The sequence below is a fragment of the Wolffia australiana genome, chromosome 16 (assembly GCF_029677425.1).
Source record: "Wolffia australiana isolate 7733 chromosome 16, ASM2967742v1".
In the NCBI taxonomy this organism is placed as follows: Eukaryota; Viridiplantae; Streptophyta; class Magnoliopsida; order Alismatales; family Araceae; genus Wolffia; species Wolffia australiana.
Window position 1 is genome coordinate 11692813 of NC_135850.1, and position 24602 is coordinate 11717414.

A 24602-nucleotide genomic window follows, 5' to 3' on the forward strand; every position below is an offset into this window, starting at 1 on the left:
AGAGATACCAATATGCAGTGATGGATTAAGAGAGAGAGAGACAGGGACATAATGATATCCTTTGTTTTTTTCAGGAGTAAGAGATAGATAGATTAGATAGATAGAGAGATGATAAATAGATTAGATAGACAGATTGATAGATAGATATATAGATAGCTAGATAGATAGATAGATTAGATAGATTAGATAGATAGATAGATGGATAGATAGATTTGATAGACAGATAGATTAAATAGATAGATAGATGGATAGATAGATTTGATAGACAGATAGATAGATAGATTAGATAGATAGATGGATGGCTAGATAGATAGATACACAGATGGATAGATAGACAGATAGACAGATAATTACATACATATATAGATAGATAGACAGATAGATAGATAATTACATACATATATAGATAGATAGACAGATAGATAGATAGATAATTACATACATATATAGATAGACAGATAGATCGATTAGATAGATGGATGGATAGATAGATAGATAGATAGATAGATTCATAGATTAGATAGATAGATTAATACTCATCATCTCTGCAATTAATGTCTTCTCTTCATAAAAAATGAACGGAAATCATATGAATCTCTTGTGTTATCTTGTTGCTTATTCATTCATCTGCTTGAAGGGAGGTGTTATCAGTTAAATGGTTAAAAATTAGGTTATAAATTAGGTTCATTCCATACTGTTTGTTCTTCACCATCCCTCGTTGTCAATCGTTGATCGTGTATCAATGATTAAAATCTAGCTCAAGGATCAAGGAGGAGATTGAGTCCCGCCAGACCTAATTCAAATTTGGAGAATTTTTCCACAGAGGATTCATTAAAATCTGAGTAAAGCATCTTCTGTATAGTTTTCTCCCTTAGGGTTTTGAATTCTTGGCTCTGTGGCGATATGGCAAAGAGCGAGTTCGAGTACGTGAGGGAGCAGGAGCGGGACGATCGACTACCCAAATTCAATTGGATCGTCGTCAGAATCAGTTCCTGCGATTCATCCAGGTTTGGAAGAAGGAATCTGTTGTTCATTTTTTCTGATTTCTTTATTAAAATCTTCAATTTCACCTCTGGCATCCGACTTCGAAGGAAGGAGCTGATGAAAATCTTAAAACTAATTGACATTCTAGAATTTCATCAGCATCTACATCTTCCTCGAATTCATCTTTCTATGTTCTTCATTTCGCTTTATTCATCTAGGTTAGGGAAGAGGGAATTTTTCATTATTCTTCATTGAGAATCTTCGTTTCTTCTGCTTTCTCAAAAATAAATATTTGGTTTCTTCATCGCTATCCGCCTTGGAATGGAGAAAATTTTTCAAAAGTAAGTTACGTCATTTCATCAGCATCGACATCTTTCTCAAAATCATCATTATAAGTTCTTCATTTCGAATTGTTCATCTAGGTTAGGGAAGAAGGAATGTGTTCTTGTTCGTCCTTGAGAATCGTCGTTTCTTCTGCTTTCTCGAAAAAAATCTTCAAAATTTCCTCTGCCTTTTGCATTTGAACGGTAGAAAATTTTCGTAACTAATTGACCCCCGATAATTTCATCAGCATTTACATTTTCCTTGAAAATCACCGTTCTATGTTCTTCATCCCACATTGTTCATCAAGGTTAGGGAAGAAGGAACCTGTTCTTGTTCTTCGAGGATCTTTGTTTTTTCAGCTTTCTCGAGGAGCTGACGAAAATCTTAGAATTAATTGGCATTCTAGAATTTCATCAGCATCTACATCTTCCTCGAAAATCATCATTCTATGTTCATCATTTTCCAAATTGTTTATTGCATCGCTCTATGTTATTGTTTCCTAATCGTGCATCAATGATTAAAATCTAGCTCAAGGATCTGATATGACCCCTAGCCACCCTGAGCAGCAGTTTCGTCTCTACCTTTCCTCTCTCCTCCCATGTTTTCCTTTAAATAGCACTGCCTTCCCTTATCCAAGCTTCCGTCCTCCCCGTTCTTCTCATATCCGAGCTCCGACTCCCTCCATGATCCCCGTCCTCATGATCATCGCTACCTCACCGCATCTTCAGGCGGCTCGTCCTCGGCCGATCCCTACCCCCTTCTGCTCAGCCTCTCCCCGACCTTTCCCATTCTTCCCTTCCTTCCCGGTAGACATGGTTGTTCTGTTCTGTTCGTCTTAAACGAACAAAAAATTCGCACAAAAGAAGCGCGCAGGGCCTTGTTCTTTTTTTTTCCAAAAACGAATTCGCACATTCTCACAAAACTAGAACAAAAGTCGCACAAAGGGAACAAAAGAACCACAAACAGGTCTGTGCGATGTTCTGTTCTAATTTGTTTTTGTTCTGTTTGGAAAACCAAACAGAACGAACAATTCGCACAAATTCGCACAAAAAGAACAGAACGACCATCTCTACTTCCCGGGAACCCTCTCTCCATCTCTCCCTCTCACCCGTCTCGTACACTCATGTATCGGTGATTGCCACGATGCAGTTGATCGATCGAGCGCATCCAATTTGAGTCACAGCGAGGAATTGATTTGATCTCGAAACGGGATCGTATCAGGATCTAGTTGGAGATTGAATCCTGTTAGTGAGACATGTCCTCTATGGGCTAATGGGCCCTGTTCTATAAGCCCATTAGCCCTATTCTCTATTCTATCTCTTAAGGGTATATATACCCCTCTTGTAACTCTCATTCATTATGTCATTACATTCTATTTTCAAACCTCTCTTCTCCCCCAGACCCTCTAGGGTTTACATGGTATCAGAGCCAAGCTCTTGATCCTAGTGGAGGACTTGACATCATCCTCCGGGTACACGACTCTAGTCGTGTTCGCCATCCAGCCTGTGTGCAGCCCTAGCCGCACACAGACCGCCGCCCGCAGGTAGGAGTCCGCGCAGCCCTAGCCGCGTGTGCAGCCCTAGCCGCGCGCGCCGCCGTCAGGAAGCCGCGCGCGCCGCCGTCAGGAAGCCGCGCGCGCCGCCGTCAGGAAGCCGCGCGCGCCGCCCCTTGTCGCCACGCGCAGCTGCTGTTGGCCGCGCCCCCTTGCCGTCCGCCCGCAGACAGCAGTCCGCGCGCCGCAGCTTCCGCGCGGACGTCCGCCCACAGGCAGCCGTCCGCCCGCAGACAGCAGTTCGCACGGCCAGCCGTTCGCGACGCCGTCCGCCCGCAGGCAGCCGTCCGCGCAACCGTTTGCCCAGCTAGCAGCCCGCCGTCCGCGCCGCCCGCAGCGCACAGACTAACACTCTGCTTCTGCGATTTTGTCTAGATTTCGTGGCGCGGCTTCTCCGATTTCGTCTAGGTTTCGGGGCTCCGCCCCGAACTCCGCGGGGGGCGCTGCCCCCTCGACCCCCGCCACCTGACCGCGCAGGTGGAACCGCGACATCCCGAGCATTGCACGGCTCTGCTGAAGATCTGGTGTCGTCGACTGCCCAGTGAGCCGTCTGCTGTGTGTCGAAGCCGTCTGTCCAAGCCATGGCTGATGACAAGTCTGCTGCCACCATCACGGCCGACGAATTCTCTGACGCCAACTTCCTCGAAAAACCGCTTTCCCATAAAGTGGTTAATCCCCTACCGCATCCACCCGACGCGGGGCGTCTTTCCGGGTCCAATGTTCTGAAATGGAGCCGCTTCGTCGAGTCTACGCTGAGAGCTCAACAACTCTTCAAGCATTGCACGGCTCCAGCTCTTTCGACCTCCCACCCTCACTATGCTGCCTGGGATGCGGAGGAGCACTTTCTCTTAAATTGGCTTCGCCTTCACACCCTTACTCCGGAGTTTGCGGACACATTTCCTCACCAGGCCACGGTCAAGGGTTTTTGGGATCAAGCAAACCTCTTTTGCGGCAAAGATGGGGACAATTGGCGTCTCCTTGACTTAGTGGACCAGGCATATTCCCTCCGCCAGGGATCCATGTCCATTATGGAGTATGCCCTGGCCCACAAACGCATCTGGGATGAGGTTGATCACTACCTCCCTCTGGACACCTCCAGCCTAATGTATCAACATACGCTACGTCTTCGCTTGCTGGGCTTCATCAGGGGGCTGAATCAAGAATATGGGCACATCCGACGCGCTGCCATGTACCGCACGGAGGGTCTGCCCACCATTTCCGAGCTGGTGAAAGAGCTTCAAGAAGAGGAGAGTCATATCCTGAAGTTTGGCCGTCAAGCTTCCGAGAATCCACGGGACTCGACGGCCCTCCTCTCTCTGCCCTCCTCCACCCCTGCATCGACCCAGGAAGGAGCTGCCCCGGTCTGTTCCTACTGCAGCAAGATTGGTCATGTGGAATCCCGCTGTCGGAAGAAGTACTTCGCTGAACAGAAGAAGAAGAAGAAGAAATAGTCGGCTTTGCTTGCTCAGTCTACTTCCGGCGCTTCTCAGCATGTTACGGCAGAACAGTTTGACCGTGTGCAGGCCGAGCTTGCTCGGCTCACGTCCCAGCTCTCTGTTCTTCAGACATCCACCTCGGTGCCCTCCTCGTCTTTCTTTGGTGCGTGCTCTACCCTACCCACTACGGAGTGGTACTGTGGTCATACCGCCTTTACGGCTCCCCTGGTTGCGGATACGACTTGGGTAATTGACTCGGGGCAACGGAACATATGACCCCTTCAACCACCGGTTTGTCTCGTCTGGCGACATGGTGGGGGCCGCACTGTTCTTACTGCGGGTGGTGGACGTCTTCCCGTGGCGGGTATTGGGGCAGTCTACATCGATGGTCTGGGAGTGGTTCAAGGGGTTCTGCATGTTCCGTTGCTGCGAGCCATTTTGATGTCCCCTCAGCGTCTTGTTGATTCTGTGTCTTGTTCTTTTCACCTGACACCTGACGGAATGTCTCTGTCTAACAAGGTGGGGAGAATTACACCGATTAGACGCGAGCACGGGTTGCTGCTGCTGGACGATGGGGGGACCTCGCAGTGCTTCCGGGTACAGCCCAGTCTTCGGCCGGCCGATGAGCAGCGGAGGGGTCGACTACATCTGACGCATCAGCGCCTCGGGCATCCGTCATTTGCTATTTTAAAGCGTTTGTTTCCGACTTTGTTTGTGGGTTTGGACCCGAAGACTATTGTGTGTGAGGCTTGTCAGTTGGCTAAACACCGCCGGTCGTCTTTTCCCTCATCTCAGTCTCATACCTCGACGCCACTCCTCCGCATTCACAGCGATGTCTGGGGACCGGCCCCCAAACCGAGCCTGCAGGGTCATCAGTACTTTCTGATTTTTGTTGACGAGGCCACCCGGTGCACGTGGACGTATCTACTTCGGGCCAAGTCCGATGTGTCAGGGTCTGTCCGACATTTTTGTGCCATGATCCAGACCCAGTTTGGCCGTGGCATTCAGCGCTTCCGGTCGGACAATGCCCGTGACTTCTTCAATGCCGACCTCGATGCGTTCTTTGCGGAAAGAGGGATCTTGCATGAGTCCTCATGTGTTGCTACACCGGAGCAGAACAGTATGGCAGAAAGGCGGATCGGCTATGTGACCTCGACCGCTCGGACACTCTTGGAGAATTATACGGTTCCGTGGACATATTGGGGTGAGGCGATTTTGACGAGCACCCATCTCATCAATCGCCTCCCATCCCAATCCCTCGACTTTGCTACGCCTCTTGACCGTCTCGGTGCGGCGTTCCCGGGGGTTCCATTGAAGACCGGCCTTCTTCCACGGGTATTCGGATGCACGGCGTACGTCCACGATACTTCACCGACCTTGACGAAGCTGGATGCTAAAGCTCTACGGTGTGTGTTTGTGGGGTACTCGACTCTCCAAAAAGGGTACCGGTGCTATCATCCGCCTTCCAGGCGGTTCTTCGTTTCGGCGAATGTTACCTTTGCTGAGTACGAGCCCTACTTTGGAGATTATTCTTCCTCACCCCGCCTTCCGTTGGATGAGGATCCTTCGGTTCCTCACTTGGAACCGGTTCCGTCCGCGGAGCCCACTGCTCCGACCGTGTCATCGTCTCATGATCTATCTTCCTTTGACCCTCCAGTCCCCTCTTCGTCATCTCTGGAGGTTCTTCCAGCACCTCCTATTCCCGACTTCGATGTCGCTCCCTCTTGGTCTCCTCTTGAGGCCTCTTCCTCTCCGATGGTTGACACTTCCTCTCCTCTCGGCGAGTCATTGCCGACTCCCGACGAGGATTCTTTTCATGACTGTTCTCCTGATTTTCCTCCTACTCAGGCTTCCGCTCCCTCTTCTTCCGGCGATGGACCTCCTTCCTCCGATGGCAACGATGATCATCTTGGCTGGCCCATCGCCCTTCGCAAAGGGGTTCGCAAGTGCACCCGCACTCCCCTTTATCCCATGTCTCATTATGTTAAGGAACAGGATCTAGTTGGAGATTGAATCCCATTAGCCAAAGTTCAAATTGAGAAATTTTCAAGAGAGGATTCATCAAAATTCAAATTGAGTCCTAGTACTTCAGTTAAGGAACATGTTCTCGATCTTCCTCAAAAATTTTAAAGCTCTGCCCTAATTACACTCAATCATCTCTGAGTAATCATTCGATTTCACAGGTTTGAGGATCAAAACGACGAGTGTTTATCAAATCTTATGAATGTCTCTGCAAAGTCTCTTCTGGAGAAGTTTGCAGATATAGTTTTCGCGTATGGTTTTGGGCCTGAGTTCAGGTAATAAACTCAAACATCAAAACAAAAGGTTGAAGAACACCCCAGAAATGAACTCAAAATTTCCAAAATTTTCAGTTTTATATGGAAGGAAACAACAACGTTTTATGAGAGAAGAGAAAGGTATGTATTGGATTGAAGTACTTACCAATTGTGCTAAAATCTATACCTCATAGCAAGGTTGTTGCTTTTCATCTTTACGGATGATTTTGTACATCGGCAGTTTTTCCTAACGATTGTTCAAATTTTCAGCAAAATTCTCTCTCTGAGCATCTCTTTCTTCACGTCGGCTTACGTGATGAAATTTAAAGAGTTCTTCCCCAATCAAGAACTAGAATTTCAACCTTCTTTTAACGGCCAGATCATCTGTTTTCCTGGACCCGGTGGGAAGCTAATCAGAGATTATTTGTCTCTCAGGCAACAACTCTGTAAGATATGTTTTGCTGCTCATTTAATTTATCAAATTTTCTCATAATTATTAAATCTCTTGCATAAGCTGCTGCAGGTCACTTCTATAATCAGAGATATGTTTGTTTGTTGGCGTTAATGAAGAACGGAAAAACAATGATTGAAGCAGAGAAGTATCTTGAAGTTGTACCAACTACATAAATATTTATCAACTTTACATTGTCGGAGAAAATATCACTCAGTTTTTGTCCTTATTTTTTGCGGTGCAGGGGATGCAAGAAAGTGGGATGAACGAGCTACTATTCAAAGAATTTGGCATCAACTATAATAATTTAACTGCCGTTTTCAGAAAGGGCTCCTCAATTTTCAAAGAACAGGTGTTTATTTCTTTGAATCAATCAAGAAATTGTCCCAGAATTCAATTAAAAAAACTCAATCTTTCCAGGTGGAGGAAGTTGTAAAGCTGAATGATGCGGGGAACCCTATTACAAGAACCCGGAATAGGATAAAACTTGAGCACAAGGATCTGACCTGGAGTTGCTTCTGGAGATTTCATCCGCAGTTTTTCCCAGATTGATAATGGGCTGCAGAAATTGAATCTGTCAGATTTGTAAGATCTGAAAAAATAGTTTTTGGAGATCAACATCCTGCCTAAGTATTAAGGTGGAAGAAGCGCCCTTGCTATCAGCTATAGCTTTTTCGGTGCAACGGTAAGCTCTCAAATTTAAACTACATAAATAATTATGAAAAATTTCCAAAGACCTAAAAAAATATCGAAAATTGAAGACAAAGAAATAAGGCCTGAATGATCTGACAAGGATGGCATGAATTTCTCAGAGGAAGAGAAGGGAGATCTGCTCCTTGCCGGAAATCTGACAAGGATTGCAGGCGTAGAATGATTTTTCTGCGTGCGTCCGATGACCAGCCATGATAAGGTGCTCTTGACATTCAGTCGTGTTGATAATTCTGCACAGAATTGGTTGACCTACAACAAAAAAGGAGGTTGGATTTCTAGACTGGTATGATTTTAGACAAAACTGCTCAAATCTGTATGGGCTTTTGTTACGATCCCGATCAGATATCGTAACTTTCACAATGTAATTCGTCCGAAATCCTTATGCAATTGATAATTCAAGATCGTTGTCCAAAGGAGAGTAGAGGAGACGAGGGAAGTTCCCGGGGTAAAAGAAGACGGGGAATGGTAAGGGAAGCGAAGGCAAAGGATCGCCGAGAAGGAGAGCGTTCCACGAGCAGACTAGTGGCGCCCACCTGCGAGAACGAGAAGATGTCACGGAGAGGGATAGGGCGAGAGAGAAGTGGAGAGGCTAGGCGGAGAGAAGGGAGGGAGTGCTCACAAGTGGTTTCTTCCTGTCCTCTTCTCTCACGAGTGGAGCCTTAAATGGGATCGATCGTGGGCTGGGCTGACGTTACCAGGCTGGGCCGGTGCCATGCCTTCCTCCGAACATAAACGCTCTGGTGGATCTCAATGCTCCCCCCTAATTTGACCAACTTGTCCTCAAGCTGGAAGTGAGGGAATAGATCGCAAAGTGTTGCAGCCTATTCCCAAGTGGCTTTGGAAGATGGAAGGCCCTTCCAGTGGATGAGAACCTGACGGAAGGACGGATGGCCGATATCTTTTCGGGGAGGACCTGCCAAACTCGAGCGGCCAAGAGATGTTTGGGAAGTGGCTGGGGAGTGGCGTTGACATGCGTAGCCCGCTTGAGCTGTGACACATGAAAGACTGGGTGGATGCGGACGTCCCGCAGGCGTGTGAGCTTGTAGGTGACGGCACCCAAGCGCTGAGTGACAGCATTCAGACCAAAGTAGCGAGGAGCGAGCTTCTCAAAGGGGCGGAGTGCCAAGGACTGCATGCGGTAGGGGCGGAGCTTGAGGTAGACCTGATCACTTATGGCAAATTCCACCGGTCGCCAATGCTTGTCTGTTTGGGTCTTCATGTGTGCTTTGGCGCGGTTGAGGTGCTGCCTTAGAAGGCCAAGGTGGGCATCTCGTTTGCGGAGGAGCTTGTCCACATTGTTGACGTGAGAGGAAGCCGAACCATAGCGAAGGAGAGTGAGGGATGGGCGACCATACACTGTTTCAAACGGAGTGGTCTTGATGGCGGAGTTTAATGAGGTGTTGTAACTCAGTTCAGCCCAGTGCAGCCAAAGACTCCAGAAACTGGGTTGGTCGCCTGCAAAACAGCGGAGTTAAGCTTCGAGACTCCGGTTGAGCACCTCAGTTTGGCCGTCCGATTCCGGGTGGTAGGCGGAGCTGTGATGAAGTTGGGTGCCTTGAAGAAAGTGTAGCTCTTGCCAGAAAGTGCTCATGAATATGCTCCCCCGATCGGAAATAATAGTGCTCGGGGTGCCATGTAGTCGTATCACCTCGTGGGTGAAACGGTCAGCGACGTCCTTAGCCGAATAGGGGTGGTGGAGGCCGATGAAATGAGCATACTTGTTGAGGCGATCCACCAGCACCAAGATAGAGTCAAGGCCATGCAACTTGGGGAGGCCGTCGATGAAGACCATGGATATATCTTCCCAGATGTGAGTTGGGGTGGGAAGCAGCTGAAGGAGATCCGCCGAGGCAAGCGTGGACGCCTTGTTTTGTTGGCAGACATGGCAGGCATTGATGAAGGTCTTGATTTCGCACTTCATGTCTGTCCAGTAAAACTGGGAGGATTTTGCGCTTGTAGGTTTTGAGGAAGCCACCGTGGCTGCCCATCGGCTGTGTATGAAACTCATTGAGCACCATGTCGATGATGTGGGAGAGCTTGGGTAGCACCACCCTGCCATCATAGAGAAGTGTCTCGTTAGAGAGGGTAAAATACGGGAAGTGGCTTGGCCTGCTTTGATTGCTTCAACAATAGGGGCGAGCTTTGGGTCCTCATTCACGGCTTTGCGGATAGCACTTAAGTCGTCCTAGTGGAACCACAAAATGTCCAGGAGGATGAACTCCGTGGAAGGGGGAACACAGGATAAGGCATCCGTTGCCACGTTCGTGCGTCCCGTTTTGCACTGAATGGTGAAGCGTCCCAATACTTTGGAGAGCCACTAACTGTAGTCGCCTTGGACCTCCCGCTGCTCCAATAGGAGCTTGAGACTTTGTTGATTGGTGCGGATGATAGAAGGTTGAAAGATCGGGTAACAATGCAATTTAAGCACCGCCAAGACGATGGCCAAGAGCTCGCGCTCGTAGGCCGAACAAGTCCGAGATGTCAGTGGAAGGGTTTGGCTTAAATAGGCCATAATTCTGTCATGTTGCATGAGCACTGCGCTACACCCATCCCGGATGCATCTGTCTCCAACATAAACTCATGAGTAAAGTCGGGGAGAACGAGTACCAGAGCGGTGGAGAGAGTGTGCTTCAGGTTCTCGAAGGCTGCTTGGGCCTCGAGTGACCATGCAAACCTGCCCTTCTTGAGGAGGCGCGTGAGAGGCCACGCGATGGCGGCGTAGCCCGCGATGAACCTCTGATAGTATCCCACCAGTCCAAGGAATCCGCGAAGTTGCTGGAGGGTGAGGGGCGACGGCCACTCACGGACGGCGCACACCTATTCGGCGTCTGTGGCAACTCCCGCGAAAGATACCCGATGACCCAAATATTTGAGCTGGTCTTGGAGGAAGAAGCACTTCTTGGTGTTGACGAAGAGTGAGTGGGCGTTGAGGAGCTAGAGCACTTGTTGGAGCTGCTCAATATGTTCGTCCTTGGAGCGGCTATAGATAAGAATGTCATCGAAAAAGACCAAAACAAACCTCCAGAGGACGGGCTTGAAGACGTGGTTCATCAGGGCCTGAAACATGGCCAGCGCGTTCGAGAACCCAAAGGGCATAACGAGGTACTTGTAGTGCCCTTGATGAGTGCGAAATGCTGTCTTGGCAATGTCGTCTAGATGCATTCAAATTTGGTTGTATCCCGACTTGAGATTGAGCTTGGAGAAGAATGCCATTTTGAGGAGGCCGTGGTAGTCGACACAAAACCACCATTCATTGTCTTCTTTGAGGACGAGGAGGGCCGGGCTGGAGTAGGGACTGGAGGAAGCACAAATAATGCCCGCTTTGAGCTGCTCCCGCACTAAATGCTCCAGCTCGTTCTTCTGGAGGTGAGAATACCGATAGGGTCGAGAGTTGACGGGACTCGTACCTGGTAGGAGAATGATTCTGTGGTCAAAAGTGTGACACGGAAGTAGGCTGCTTGGGGGTTGGAAGACCCGTGGGAAGCGTTGCTCCAAGAGCACTTGCACTTTGGATGAGGCCGAGGAGACTCCGACAGGCCTGGAGGGCGACATGTACATAATGCAGAGAGTCCGCGGTGCCCTGTCGGCTCGATGGCGCGTCGCGCCGGCGCGGGTAGTGTCGGGGTTTCCCACCAAGGTGTGCCATACCCCGTCTACTTGGAACTTGAGAAGGAAGAGGTCCCAATGAGCTTGCGTCCAGCCAAGGGTGCGGAGCCACGCATACTCGAGGATAACGTCTGTGCTGAGGTTGGACACCGGCAGCAGGGTAATCACCGCCGTGTAGCCTTGCAAACCCACAGGAACAGCCTTTACCTCTTCGCCGCCTTTAGTGATGGTGTTTTTGCCATAGCAGATTTGACAGGGGTGGCCATAACTGAATGGGAGGCCCAACTCCTCCGCGAGGTGACGACAAATAAAATTGGACGACACCCCCATATCAATCAGCACGATGACCGGCATCCCTTGAATATTACCTTGGATATGGAGAGCATGCGGTGACATGCGACCCATAGTGGCCAATGACTCTAATTGGACTGCATTGAGGTTGGCTTTGTCGGCCTTGTCTTTATTCTCGAAGGCCTCATTGAATTCATCTTCATGGGCTCCTTTTGGCTCCTCAGGATGATAAGTGACAATGTGGATGTGCAGGTCCTTGCAGCGGTGGCCTGGCGTGAATCTCTCACTGCACTGGTAGCACAATCCTTGTGCTCGTCAGCTGCGGAATTCCTCTTCCGTGAGGTTGAGGCGACGGGCCGGGGGAGGCCTCTCGCGTCTGCCATTGGGAAAATCCGGTATGGCGGTCGGAGCGTGAGGAGGTATCCCTTCTTGCCCATGCAATGGTTGCACGACCCGTTGGTCCCTGGGGTCTTGCTGTTTTGCCAGGGTCGCCTCCGCTTCAAAGGCACAATTAATCATTTCCTTTGTGTTGTAGGGTCGGAGACGATTTACCTCAGCCCGGAGAGCGGGGCGGAGAGCGGCATGGAATGCGTGCATTGTCGAGTCGTCGGGGAGGGTGGGTAAGTACCCCACAAACCCCATGAACGACGCCACTAACTCATCAACACTTCCGGTATGCTGAAGGCGCATGAGACGGGGGGAGGCCTCCCGTGGCCTGAGGCCAAAGCGGCAGTTGAGTTTCTGTTTGAAATCCCACCAATCTTGGAACCCCGCACAGTCGTCAACATAACAGAACCATGCTGAGGCCTTCCCATCCAGGTAGACGAAGCTATGTGCAAGCGTTCCGCGTTGTCCGGGGGCACGTCACGGAAGTATTGCTCAATGCGGCAAAGCCAGCGGTCTGGATCCCCGTCCGAGAAGATAGGAGGTTCCACCGTGCGAAGGCGGGGTCGCCCTCTGTCCGATGGACCCCCCCAGAAACCGGGCGAGCTCACTGGGACTGCCAGGGCTGCCGCGGCGGAGGACGCCAAGATGCTTTGCACGCCACGTCAAACTTGTCCTCGTCGTCTCCACACCGGGGCTCCCCCACATAGTCGTGACAGGGAAGCACCAGCGGTAGTCAGCGAGGCCCATCCGTCATTGGCCGGAAGTCGTCACTTGTATGAGCCATGTGCCCTCCGTAGTCGTACGCAACCTGGGCTACGTGACAAGTGGGTCCCGGTCACCGCACCATGTGCTCCTACAGGTGCGACCACGGGTCAGTGCGGGTGACACACACCCCTCGCACGTCCCTTTCTTCATCGTAGCCATCTCCCTGAGCGGGCCCGGGCCGCCTCAAGGCCTGTCGAAACAGGCCGTTCGGTTCAGTGTCGAGCTGCCCCAGCGCGGGTTGGGTCCATCACTTACCAGTGCGGGCTTGTTAGGGGGAGGTGGGAAGCCCCTTTCATGGGTCCCCATTACCCCTTTGCCCTTCAGCGGTGGCCCGTTAGGGTTTCCCACGGGTGAAGGGGGAGGGAGGCCGTTGCCTGGCTGCCCTTGCTAGGAGGAAGACGCTGCCCTAGCATCTGTTGGCGAGGCAGTCTAGGTCGGAGGCGTTGCAGCGGGAGGCGCCCTCCTTGGGCCGTCGAGCGCAGCAGGATGCGCCAACGCAGAGGAGGCAGCGGTGGCGATCGAGCGGGAGCAGAGGGGGAGGTAGGAGGCCGTCCCCTGCCCCCTCCTCGTCGGAGACAGAGTTGAGCGCCACAGGTCTTCCACGGGCGGTGCCCATCAGAGATGGGTGCACGCTGCTTCAAGCCACCGGGACGGGACCGACGGGGACATCATCGGAGGAGCCAAAGATCGACAGTATTTGGTGTTGTGCCGCCAAGAGCTGCTGCAGCTGGGCGGCGATCGGGGCGAAATGCCGATCGTAGGTGTCAGCCAACGCCTTTGTAGCCATGTCGTCTCTGCCGGCGGGAGATGCAAGTTCAGATTTGGCATCCATGGCGGCGCTGGCGGTGGAAGGCAAAGCGGGTGGCTCTGATACCAATGTTACGATCCCGATCGGAGATCGTAACTTTCACAATGTAATTCGTCCGAAATCCTTATGCAATTGATAATTCAAGATCGTTGTCCAAAGGAGAGTAGAGGAGACGAGGGAAGTTCCCGGGGTAAGAGAAGACGGGGAATGGTAAGGGAAGCGAAGGCAAAGGATCGCCGAGAAGGAGAGCGTTCCACGAGCAGACTAGTGGCGCCCACCTGCGAGAACGAGAAGATGTCACGGAGAGGGATAGGGCGAGAGAGAAGTGGAGAGGCTAGGAGGAGAGAAGATAGGGAGTGCTCACTAATGGTTTCTTCCTGTCCTCTGCTCTCACGAGTGGAGCCTTAAATGGGATCGACCGTGGGCTGGGATGACGTTTCCAAGCTGGGTTGGTGCCATGCCTTCCTCCGAACATAAACACGCCGGTGGATCATATCAGCTTTCATCTGACAATTTGTATCAAGAGCTATTTGAGGTGAAGCAACCAGGATCCATCTACAAGTTTTCCTATCAAATTTGAATGTCTGCTAGCTCAACTACTAAACTGGCACCAGAAATCAAAGAAAATGCATATTTCTATGGGCTGAAGCCTGGTATTACTACTAAAGTTTGACGACACTGTTCTTTAAGAGTAGGGATCGGCAAACGTCATCCGTCATGTCACGCGTCACCGTGACGGACACGAGACGGATGACGTGACGGTGACGGTGATGAATCATATGAGCCATGTCGGTGACGCGTGATGGGTTGCCCGTGACGATGACGTGATGGTGACGGGGTTGCCCGGACGCGTGACGTGATGAATAATCCGTCACGGATGACGTCCGTGACGGAATTTTAATACAATTATATTTTATTACTAAATAGATTGTAATAATTAAATTTTTTAATATGAGAGGTGTGGTTTAATATGTTATGATAATCAAATTATTGACCTAAAATTTTGAATGTAGATAATTTATTAATTTAGTTCTTGACAGAAAAATTAAAGAATATAATGAATAATTTGTTGACAGAAAAGTGAAGACATTTATATATATATATTTTTTCAGGTAAATAACTAATTAGTTGCCACTTTTCAGGGGATGTAAGAAATTTGTTGTACCAATTAATTTACTGACCAAGAAATTGATGATTTATTTACGCAAAGTCCAGTAAAATTGAATAATTTTTTTTACAGATTTAAAATTTTTAGTTACATTTAAATAATGAATTATCCGAGTATAAGAATTTATTAAATTCATATCCAGTTGGAAAAATGTAGCATTTACTGTCTTATGTTTTAATATGTTAGGATATCAAAATTGTTGACGTCATATAAGTAACTTAATATTTAAGTGCTTGGTTCGGAATTGAAATATTTAGCTAAAATATTTTTGAAAAATTTTATATCCTTTGTTTATTTATAGCCTTTGTTTATTTAATATGGAAAAATATGTCTCACCCCAAGGGAAAGTGAAATGATAAACGGTAGGATCAGAGCAGATGGTAGAATAATTTTAACATGGTATTGATATGATAGAAGATATATATTATTATTAAAATGTCACATTTTAATATGAAAAATATGTCTCATATTTAAAAGCTGTAGTATGCTCCTTCACAAATTAAAAATAAACATTAATTAACCATATCTAATTCAATCAACCTTATAAACCTTCGAAATGAATAATAGTACAAAATTTAGTCATCATGATCCCTGATTCAAGTTATTTGCTAATTTACTGACTCAAGTTATCGTGAAAAGTTGCACTAATGTTAGGTTGGAATTTCTTGCTTTAAGTTATGGAGTAAGTTAATTTATTTAGATAAGCGAATCAGAATCGAACATATTATAATGATTCAACTTAGGTGACCAATCAAGTGTTCGATCAGAATTACTTGGTTCAACCTAGTCAACCAGGTGAAAAAGATTTATCTTTATTTTTCTTCAGAAGTTTTTTTTGGTTTATGTAATAAAAAAACAGTACTCAAAATGGAAAATATGGAATACATAAACTTCAAGAAACATCTGAAAATCCCTACAAACACGGAAAAGTCATAGGCCATTCTGGAATTACTTATAACATTAATTTGCAAAAATAAAATAAATTAAAGCAATCTGGTACAAAGGTTTCAAATAGCCTTTTCTTGTTTGATCCTAATATTCAGGCAAACCAAATGATCAATAATTCTCTATTATTGTCCCACTCCAAGTAGTGGCAAAAAATTCACCTCTTCTCTCTAAATCAATCTTCTGCTAAACAGAGTCGCAAAAAATCCTCTAGGCAATGGATAAGATGCCTGACGATAAATAGCTCCCCACAGAGAGGCGAGTTCAATCATTATTTTCCAAGGAGTCGGAAAAAGGATGCTCACTACTTTTGTGAAAAAAATCCATATTTCAACTATTTATTAAAAGGTGAAAACAAGGAAATTGAATGACAGGAAGAAATATTCGCCAGGCTTACTGGCTAAGGTGGTGGCCTTTCTGCCAATATCATCTACCAGATGAAAAAGGCTGTCTTGGCTACACCCACAATCCAGGGAAGTAAGAATTCACTCACATTTGCTTCTTCGTTCTAAGAAACACAATAATAATTGAGGGAAGTAATCTATGCATTGCAAAACATGTCCAACCATTTATGCGGGTTTTTGAAAAGATCATCCCACAGAAGGGCAGATGAATCATCTTTTGCGTAAGCCGAACGTGATGATGAGGAAGATAAAGAAGATCGATCTGATAATTGAGAAAAATATGTCAATAAAGTTGATAAGAATCTTTGCAGAGATTGAAAATTTCAAGAGGTTGATATCCACCAGAAGAGCTGCCCTAAGGTTCATTGCTCCTTTGGTTTTCTTTTTTGCAGGATAGTTCAAGGACATAACTGATGCTGTTCACCGTAACCTGAGATAATATATGCACTCAAAGGTGAAAATTTACTTCTCTTTCTACTAGGAAATGAATTTAAATAAAAAACACTAGGCATATACGTCACAAACAGAAATGGAGAAGAAACTTCATGAATAAAATCATCAGACTATCATGCTAAAATGTAGACACATCCATTGATCTAAATAATTGAAAATTATCAAATAAATTGGCCAATGCTGACTAGGCCTGGATCACGACAAAATAATATATTATCCTCCTCATCCGTAAGACTGTTTCTTAAAAAAAATTATCCACATAGACTAGCATCTTCATGATCATCCTGATAGCAAACTATAGATGATGACAAGGACATTAATTTAGATAAATGAAAAATTTCAGCTACGCATTCTAAAAAATGGTAATTATGTCATGATGATCATGCCATGTCAAGATGTCAAGATGTCAAGATGGTCATGCCATGTCAAGGTGTCCACGGAAAGCTACAATGTTTCACATAGTTGTTCCAAATCACACTTTAATATTATATTGAAGAGGGAGTTTGAGTAAAATAATCCAGAGTTTTAAGATAGGAAACAATGACATGGTAAAAGAAAATCGGGAAACAACTAGGAATGAATGAGTGTTTAATTGAGACTTGAAAATAAAGAAAATAGCAATAGATATATCACATTAGCAGGTTAATAGCATACCTCATGAACGCCAATTTTGGTCTCACTCTAAGCAACAAAATTCTCAATCAAACTGTTATGGAGCTTGCAAATCATTGTCAAATTGTTCACTCAGGATATTAGATGATTGGATCGATAAACGTAAATTAAGAGTAAAGACTTACACTAGTCATCATTGTCAGGAAAGTCATCCGCCCTATCTCCATCGCATAGGTGAGCATTCTCGGCACGTAACCAACACTTTACTGTAACCAGGAGCTCGATGCTTTCAGCACTAAGACGTGCCCGCTTGAAAGTGACAACTGCACATCTCGCCGAGAATAAACATTCTGCTGGGGCACTAGTTGCACATATTGAGAGAAATTCTTACGCAAGTGTAGAAAGCTGTGGGTAGGTTCATGCACCAATACGTGCCCACCATCCCAACATTGTCTTGTTGTCCTTCCTCTCCATTGATTGTAGATATGCCTTCAATTCCTCAGCTGGAGTTGGTACTCGTCGTTCCATCTCTCTAGCTGGCGCTACGCCATCAATAAGTTCTGTGAGCCAGTCCTCATCCTTGGGGTTGCTATAGATTAGGTCTTGCTCACCGTGTCGGGGCATACGTCGGCGGACAAATGCCAGTGCTTCCTGAATGCCACTAGAGTCAATTGACACTCCCTTGTTGAAAGGGTCAAGAATTCCAGCTGTCGTCGTTGCACAATTTTTTGAAATCATCCTCTCATATTTGATCATCTTCGACTTCATGCTCCCGCACGCTTTGCAGATGGACACAATTTGTGCGACAGTCATCCTTCTTCCCGATGCAAAAATTGTAGACATATCAAATTTTAGCAAGATCGTGTCGATATGTCGCATCAGCGCCTTCAAGATGCGGATCACTTCCACGACTCCCACTGTCTTTGAGCCACTAACGTATTTTGTCGTCCGATAAAAGGGCCTAAAATCTCACGGAAGTCTGCCAACATGTCCCACTCCTCACGTGAGATTCTGATGTCCTTATTGGTCACCAACATGATTTGTAACGCCATAAAATCCATGACTTCTCTCTTCTCCAATGCAGCATGCAACATGTCATGCGTACTGTTCCACCGCGTCGGGCAATCTAACAGAAGTTGGTTGTGATTCTTTCCCATGTCGTTGCACATCTTCACGTCGTGTTGTTGTTGTTGTGTCAATACTCGAATGCTCGTGATTAATTGCCGAACACGAGCAATTGCATCTCCCAGGACGAGGCCACTATCATGGCTGACTATTTCTGCATGACTTGCCGTAGCCTCTCGCGTGGCGTCCAAGTCGTCTATATCAGCATCGTAATTCCGTTCATATGCTGAGTCTGATGCGCTGTTGTCAGCAGTTTTAGGAGGATGTGTGGTCACTGATATACATAATGACTGTAGTGCAGCCTGGACGATGATGTTCAACACATGAGCAGCACAAGGGACATGTCGGTCCTCAATGAAACGGTCGTTACTCGGCTTGAGTTCCTTTGCGAGCAGCGCTATCATCCGACCCGTTGCTTGATGCATTGTCGGTAGTGATCGAACCAACCTGCGTGATAAAATGTTAGTCTTTCAATACGGCAGTACGAGCCTAAATAGAAGCCAGACTAGGAGCTGCCGACCTTCGTCTTCAATCCAAAGTCTTCCAACGCTTGGATCACTATTGCACTCATATTCTCGCCATTGTGTTTGCCGACTAGCTCGCGTATAGCAAGTACACGTTCGCATAGTTCCCACCGGTTGTTCACCCAGTGAACCGTGATGCCAAGAAGACCACAGGAATTCTCGGCGGTCCACGCATCAACTGACAGGGAGACCTTGGGGACATCTGCCAATAAATGTACGAGCTTTCCGTTCATTGTCCCATATAGATTACGCGTTGCATCCTTTATTGCCTTCAAACCTGGCGGGTCAACTGTCATCTCCGCGACGTACTTCCACATAAGCTTGAACCCCACGTTGTCTACTAAAGCCCATGGGGAGTCCGTGAGACATACAAACTACGCTATAATCTCCTTAGTCTTCTCAAGCGTCTTCTTGACGGCACCACCCTGCCCGTACACCTCAGTTATTGTACTTTGATCGAGATTAGTCCCCTTCATCTCGTGGTATATTCTGCTATGGCTGCACTCTAGATGCCTCCAGAAGATGTTCGTAGACCCGTCTTTTCGCCGCTTCAACCTATTGCGCAATGGATCAACTTTTTGGTCATGACATAGTACGCCCACACGCCTGACCCTACTGTGAAATACTACAGTATTTCAGCCTTCCCTTTACATTTGGGACGTGACGGCCCTACCACCGGTAAAGCCGTTGCTTGTATGTCCTCATCTGAGGACTCTACGTCCAAGTCAACGCACTCGTCGCCACTTGGAGTGCCCATTGCCAACTATGTCCTAGGGAAACAAGTGAAAGAACTCATTTATTCACTCATAAAGTTATCTTCAAATGAAGGACTAAATGCTTCACATTAAGGGATCCATCTATCTCGAAAACCTAAGGATGCCATGCCCTCTATTAGCTTATCTGAAAAAACATACCTTTTCAAAGAAGACTCAACATCCAATCTCCATGTGTTTTACAGTCATTAACTTTTCATCCTCATTTCTAAAAATGGTATAATTCAAAGCTATGGATGCTTCATCTATGATTTAAAATTTGTGACTGAAGTGGTGAAAACTTACTACTGTTGGGTTCTTTAAGCCTAAATCTGGATGAACAGAACAAAACGATGCGCAGCGGAAGACTCTTTACGAATCGAACGACATCAACGAAAACATTAAAACAAGGTACCTTTTCACGGATCGCATTCGTGATTTCTTTGATCCCGGAGCGAGACGAGTCGAGCTGCTCAAGTGTGCAGCCTCTAGACGTATCCACGCGGTCCTCGGCGCGTTGGATCTCCTCCTTCTCATTGACAAGCCCCATTCTTTCTCCGTCGGCGTCGTTACGTCGTCCCGATCTTATCAGGGATGGAGAGGGGGTGTGGGGAGAGTGGAGAAGAAGGGGAAAGGCCCCTGAACAATTCTGGCCTGAGTGAATTTCGTTCAGGGCCTTCCCCTATTTATACTAAGTGGGTATTTTTCATAAAACCCCCAAAACTTAAGTATATCTTCCAACGACCAAAAGACCATTTGCGTGTGACCCTCTAGGCCCATGTATCAGTCTAGTTAACGACTCCAGCGGCGCAATAACCTTTATTGGCCTTCCAAATTAATTAACTATATCATCATATAGATTAATTAACATCGGATCGATTGCTTAATCGATAGGTCGAGACTCCGACACATGGGGTGCCAAGCTACACCTCGTGTCTTAGAAGATACAAAGGAGTGTGTATCGACTCACTCATGGAACCCGTTCATCATCAGTTACCGTGTATGTATAATCCCTCATCCACTTGACGCTCCTTGAATGACTTAGGTTATGGTCAACTGTCAAACCCTAATCAGTCATCCGAGTTAGTACTGATGCATTCGGAAATCATCGGAGAACTCTTCTCTGATATTTCACTGCCTTGGCCAAGGACTTCGTTGCATCGTCTTCCTTGAGCTGTCACCTCTTATACCGAGGGTGGAGGATCCCATCCTGACCACTCAATCGTATTCGTGTACTTCTTGATGCACCCAAACTAAGACCGTTTAGAATCCCATTATTAGAGACTCGTTGGCCATAGCCAAAGTGCAACCGCCCGTCCACAAGACATGTTTGGTGTCTCAGGTCTAAGGACCACTTACACAACCGTGATGTGAATCAACCTGATTGACAGTTCGGTATAATACCATTCAGGGATTCGTACGGATCGATTCAGTGAACTCTTTCTACTAAAGAGCACCCACTATCTATCTTTAGTGTCGCCACACTAATGGCTACGGGACCGGCCATACTCATCATATGAGTGAGGCTAGATAGTGCTATTCTATCTGGATACTTCGATGTCCTTCTCGCGTATCCTTTGAATAGGAATGTTTAGACACATGCTTAAAGACTAGTGATCTCCGTAGTACGATCTCATCATAATTCACTAAGTCCGATCATGTATTCATGGACTTCATTATACGCATCACACGTGCACTATAATGAATATGTTCTATTAATAAATATGGAACGAGATGTGGAATGTGTGATTGGTTTGCCCGCCACATATATTTCCATCAACTACATGAGCACATATCAAGTACTTGTAAGGCATTTGCTATCATTTTCCACAAAAAAATAAAAACTAACTACATGAGCACATATCAAGACTTTCATTGACAAGATTTATCTCTAACACACCATTTAAGTGAAGAGAGTGTGAGAGTGAAAGAGTGAAGAGAGAATGGTATGAGGGAGGGTGAGAGAGAAGAGAGTGTGAGAGCAAAGAGAGAATGAGAGTGAAGAGAGTGTGAGAGTGAAGAGAGTGTGAGAGTGAAGAGAGAATGAGAGTGAAGAGAGTGTGAGAGTGAAGAGAGAATGAGAGTGAAGAGAGTGTGAGATTGAAGAGAGAATGAGAGTGAAGAGAGTGTGAGAGTGAAGAGAGAATGAGAGTGAAGAGAGTGTGAGATTGAAGAGAGAATGAGAGTGAAGAGAGTGTGAGATTGAAGAGAGAATGAGAGTGAAGAGAGTGTGAGATTGAAGAGAGAATGAGAGTGAAGAGAGTGTGAGAGAGAAGACAGAAGTGGTAAGAGGGAGGTTGAAAGAGAAGAGAGTGTGAGAGTGAATAGAGAATGAGAGAGAGTAAGAGAGGAGAGGGTGAGGAGAGTGTGAGAGTGAAGAGAGAATGCGAGAGATAGGAGGAAAGAGTGAAGAGAGGGTGGGAGTGAAGAGATAATGAGATAGAGTAAGAATGCTAAGTCAGAGGGCGAGAGAGAAGAGGGTGTGAGAGTGAAGAGAGAATGAGAGTGAAGAGAGTGTGAGAGTGAAGAGAAAATGAGAGAGAGTAAGAGAGGTAAGAGAGGGGGTGAGAGAGAGAGGAAGAGGAGAGAGTGAAGAGAGAATGAGAGAGCATAAGAGAGGCAAGAGAGAGGGTGAGAGTGAAGAGAGTGCGAGAATGAAGAGAAAATGAGAGAGAGTAAGAGAGAGGGTGAGAGAGAAGAGAGTGTGAGAGTGAAGAGAGAATGAGAGACACTAAGAGAGGAGAGAGTGAATAGAGTGTGAGAGTGAAGAGGGAATGAGAGAAAGTAAGAGTGGAGAGAATGAAGAGGGTGTGAGAGTGAAGAGGGAATGAGAGAAAGTAAAAGAGGAGAGAATGAAAAGGGTGTGAGAGTGAAGAGAGAATGAGAGAGATTAAGAGAGGAGGGCGAGAGGGTGAGAGAGAAGAGAGTGTGAGAGAGAGAATGGAAGAGTACAAGAGGAGAGAGGGTGATAGAGAAGACAGAGTGAGAGAGAGGGCGAGAGAGAAGAGAGTGAAGAGAGAATGCGAGAGAGAGGAATAGGAGAGAGTGAAGAGAGAATGAGTGAGCCTAAGAGAGGTAAGAGAGAGGGTGAGAGTGAAGAGAGTGTGAGAATGAAGAGAAAATGAGAGAGAGTAATAGAGGTAAGAGAGAGTGTGAGAGAGAAGAGAGTGTGAGAGTGGAGAGAGAATGAGAGACACTAAGAGAGGAGAGAGTGAATAGAGTGTGAGAGTGAAGAGAGAATGAGAGACACTAAGAGAGGAGAGAGTGAATAGAGTGTGAGAGTGAAGAGGGAATGAGAGAAAGTAAGAGTGGAGAGAATGAAGAGGGTGTGAGAGTGAAGAGAGAATGAGAGAGATTAAGAGAGGAGGGCGAGAGGGTGAGAGAGAAGAGAGTATGAGAGACAGTAAGAGAGGAGATCGAGAGGGTGAGAGAGAAGAGAGTGTGAGAGTGAAGAGAGAATGCCAAGAACTTGCTTCGAAAAAAAGGGCGGAACTTCATCTGGGTTAAAATCCTACTGAGCGGACCTTAAAAGACGAGACATTTTTTCAAAAAATTTGGCAAGCCATTCATAAAATAAAGAAGAACAAGATCAAGAGCAAACAGGAGAGCTGAAGAGTGTACCTTATCAGGATTTGAACCTGATGGTCACTTGGCCAGTACCTTATCAAGCTCAAAAATCCTACAATATCAAGTTGGTTTTTTTTGCTCTGATAAATGGCCAGAACTTTATTCGTCGTCGCCTCGTCTTGAGAAAAAGACGGATCTAAGGAAAGATAATGCCTATTTAATTTCCTCCCAGAGAAGTAAGAATATCGAATTGAAATGCGACAAGGTAAATAGAATAATTGGAGAATGAAATTTACATGTATTCCCTTTCCCCCAAAAATCAACACAACTCAAATGGGGATCTAAGATGAAGATCAAGCTGATTTGAAATAACCCGATGACTAAAAGAATATGAAAAAGCAATTCATTATTTTCATACTCGAATTGGGATGAGAATGCTCGGCCAACCTTCTCTGGTGTCACGCCCTCGTAGACACTAATCTTGCCAGCGTAGAAGACTGTCAGCTCCTCTGATATGCAGTGGACATTCAATCTATGGATTGTCAGCTCCTCTTGAGAAGTTCTGCAGTGGACAACGGGCCAGAGAAGGACTCCGCCATCTTTGCCTCCTTGCACTCCGCCTATCGATGTAGTCCACCGTCGGATCTTCGTCTCTATCTCTTCAGACAGCTATTTCCTCTTCTTCACCTTCTCCGTCTCCAGCAGCTGCTCCAGGCTTCAACCTAAGGTCCAGGGGGCTTCGACCCTTCAAACTTCGACGGCAGTGAAGAAGAAAGTGAAATTGACGCAGAGAAGAAGAGGAGAATAAACGATAGATAGTAAGTGAAATAATAACATATTAAAATAAATAATAATACTAATAATTATTTCACATAATTTTGTAATTTCCATCACCAGTGACGGTGATGCCATCACCATGACGGTGACGTGACAGAACGAGGATACGTGGACGCATGACGGGTTCGTGACAGATTTTTTGAAAATACTCAGATGCGTGACGTGACGATGACGTGACGAACATTTCATCACGTCACCGTTTGTCATGGGTCGTCATTCGTCTCGTCATGTCTGGGGCGTCATGTCCCGGATATGTCGTTCCCTATTTAAGAATGGACATTATGGGCCTATCTATCCAGAAGGAAATAGATCTTCATGCTCAATGTACTACATGTAAAAGTACTTCCATATATCATAATGTCTGAACACCTCTATACAGCACCATCAGAATTCCATTTTTACCAGCTGCCAAACTCCACTGTAGAGGAACATCAATTTACCATTAGTTTCTGCGACTCAGGCACATTACCCTTGCAAGATCAGCCAAACAATAATCATAACTTGAAATCAACTGAAGGTGAGCTTCGGTTACTGAACTCCACTAGTCTTTATTTCTATTGCAGCTAAAATTTACTGTGGGGCATCCATGTAAAAGAGACCTTAACCTCGTTATGGTTAGAGAAA

General features: G+C 46.5%; 1 protein-coding gene across 1 annotated transcript; it reads left to right on the forward strand.

Moving 5' to 3' along the window:
• Positions 1–673: 673 nt before the first annotated feature.
• LOC144713948 (tRNA(His) guanylyltransferase 1-like) lies at positions 674–7691 on the forward strand. Its single transcript, XM_078588691.1, has 7 exons — positions 674–1007; positions 6480–6593; positions 6669–6713; positions 6843–7018; positions 7096–7181; positions 7268–7375; positions 7444–7691. Exons 1-7 carry the CDS (start codon positions 904–906, stop codon positions 7573–7575), a joined length of 765 nt encoding a protein of 254 aa, XP_078444817.1. The 5' UTR covers positions 674–903; the 3' UTR covers positions 7576–7691.
• Positions 7692–24602: the final 16911 nt, after the last annotated feature.

Excerpts from the sequence above, each read along its gene's own strand:
- LOC144713948 (XM_078588691.1), top strand. The coding sequence starts at position 904 with ATGGCAAAGAGCGAGTTCGAGTACGTGAGGGAGCAGGAGCGGGACGAT. Across the intron at positions 1,008-6,479 it reads AGTTCCTGCGATTCATCCAG|GTTTGAGGATCAAAACGACG; the intron begins GTTTGGAAGAAG and ends TCGATTTCACAG. Across the intron at positions 7,376-7,443 it reads CCTCAATTTTCAAAGAACAG|GTGGAGGAAGTTGTAAAGCT; the intron begins GTGTTTATTTCT and ends CAATCTTTCCAG.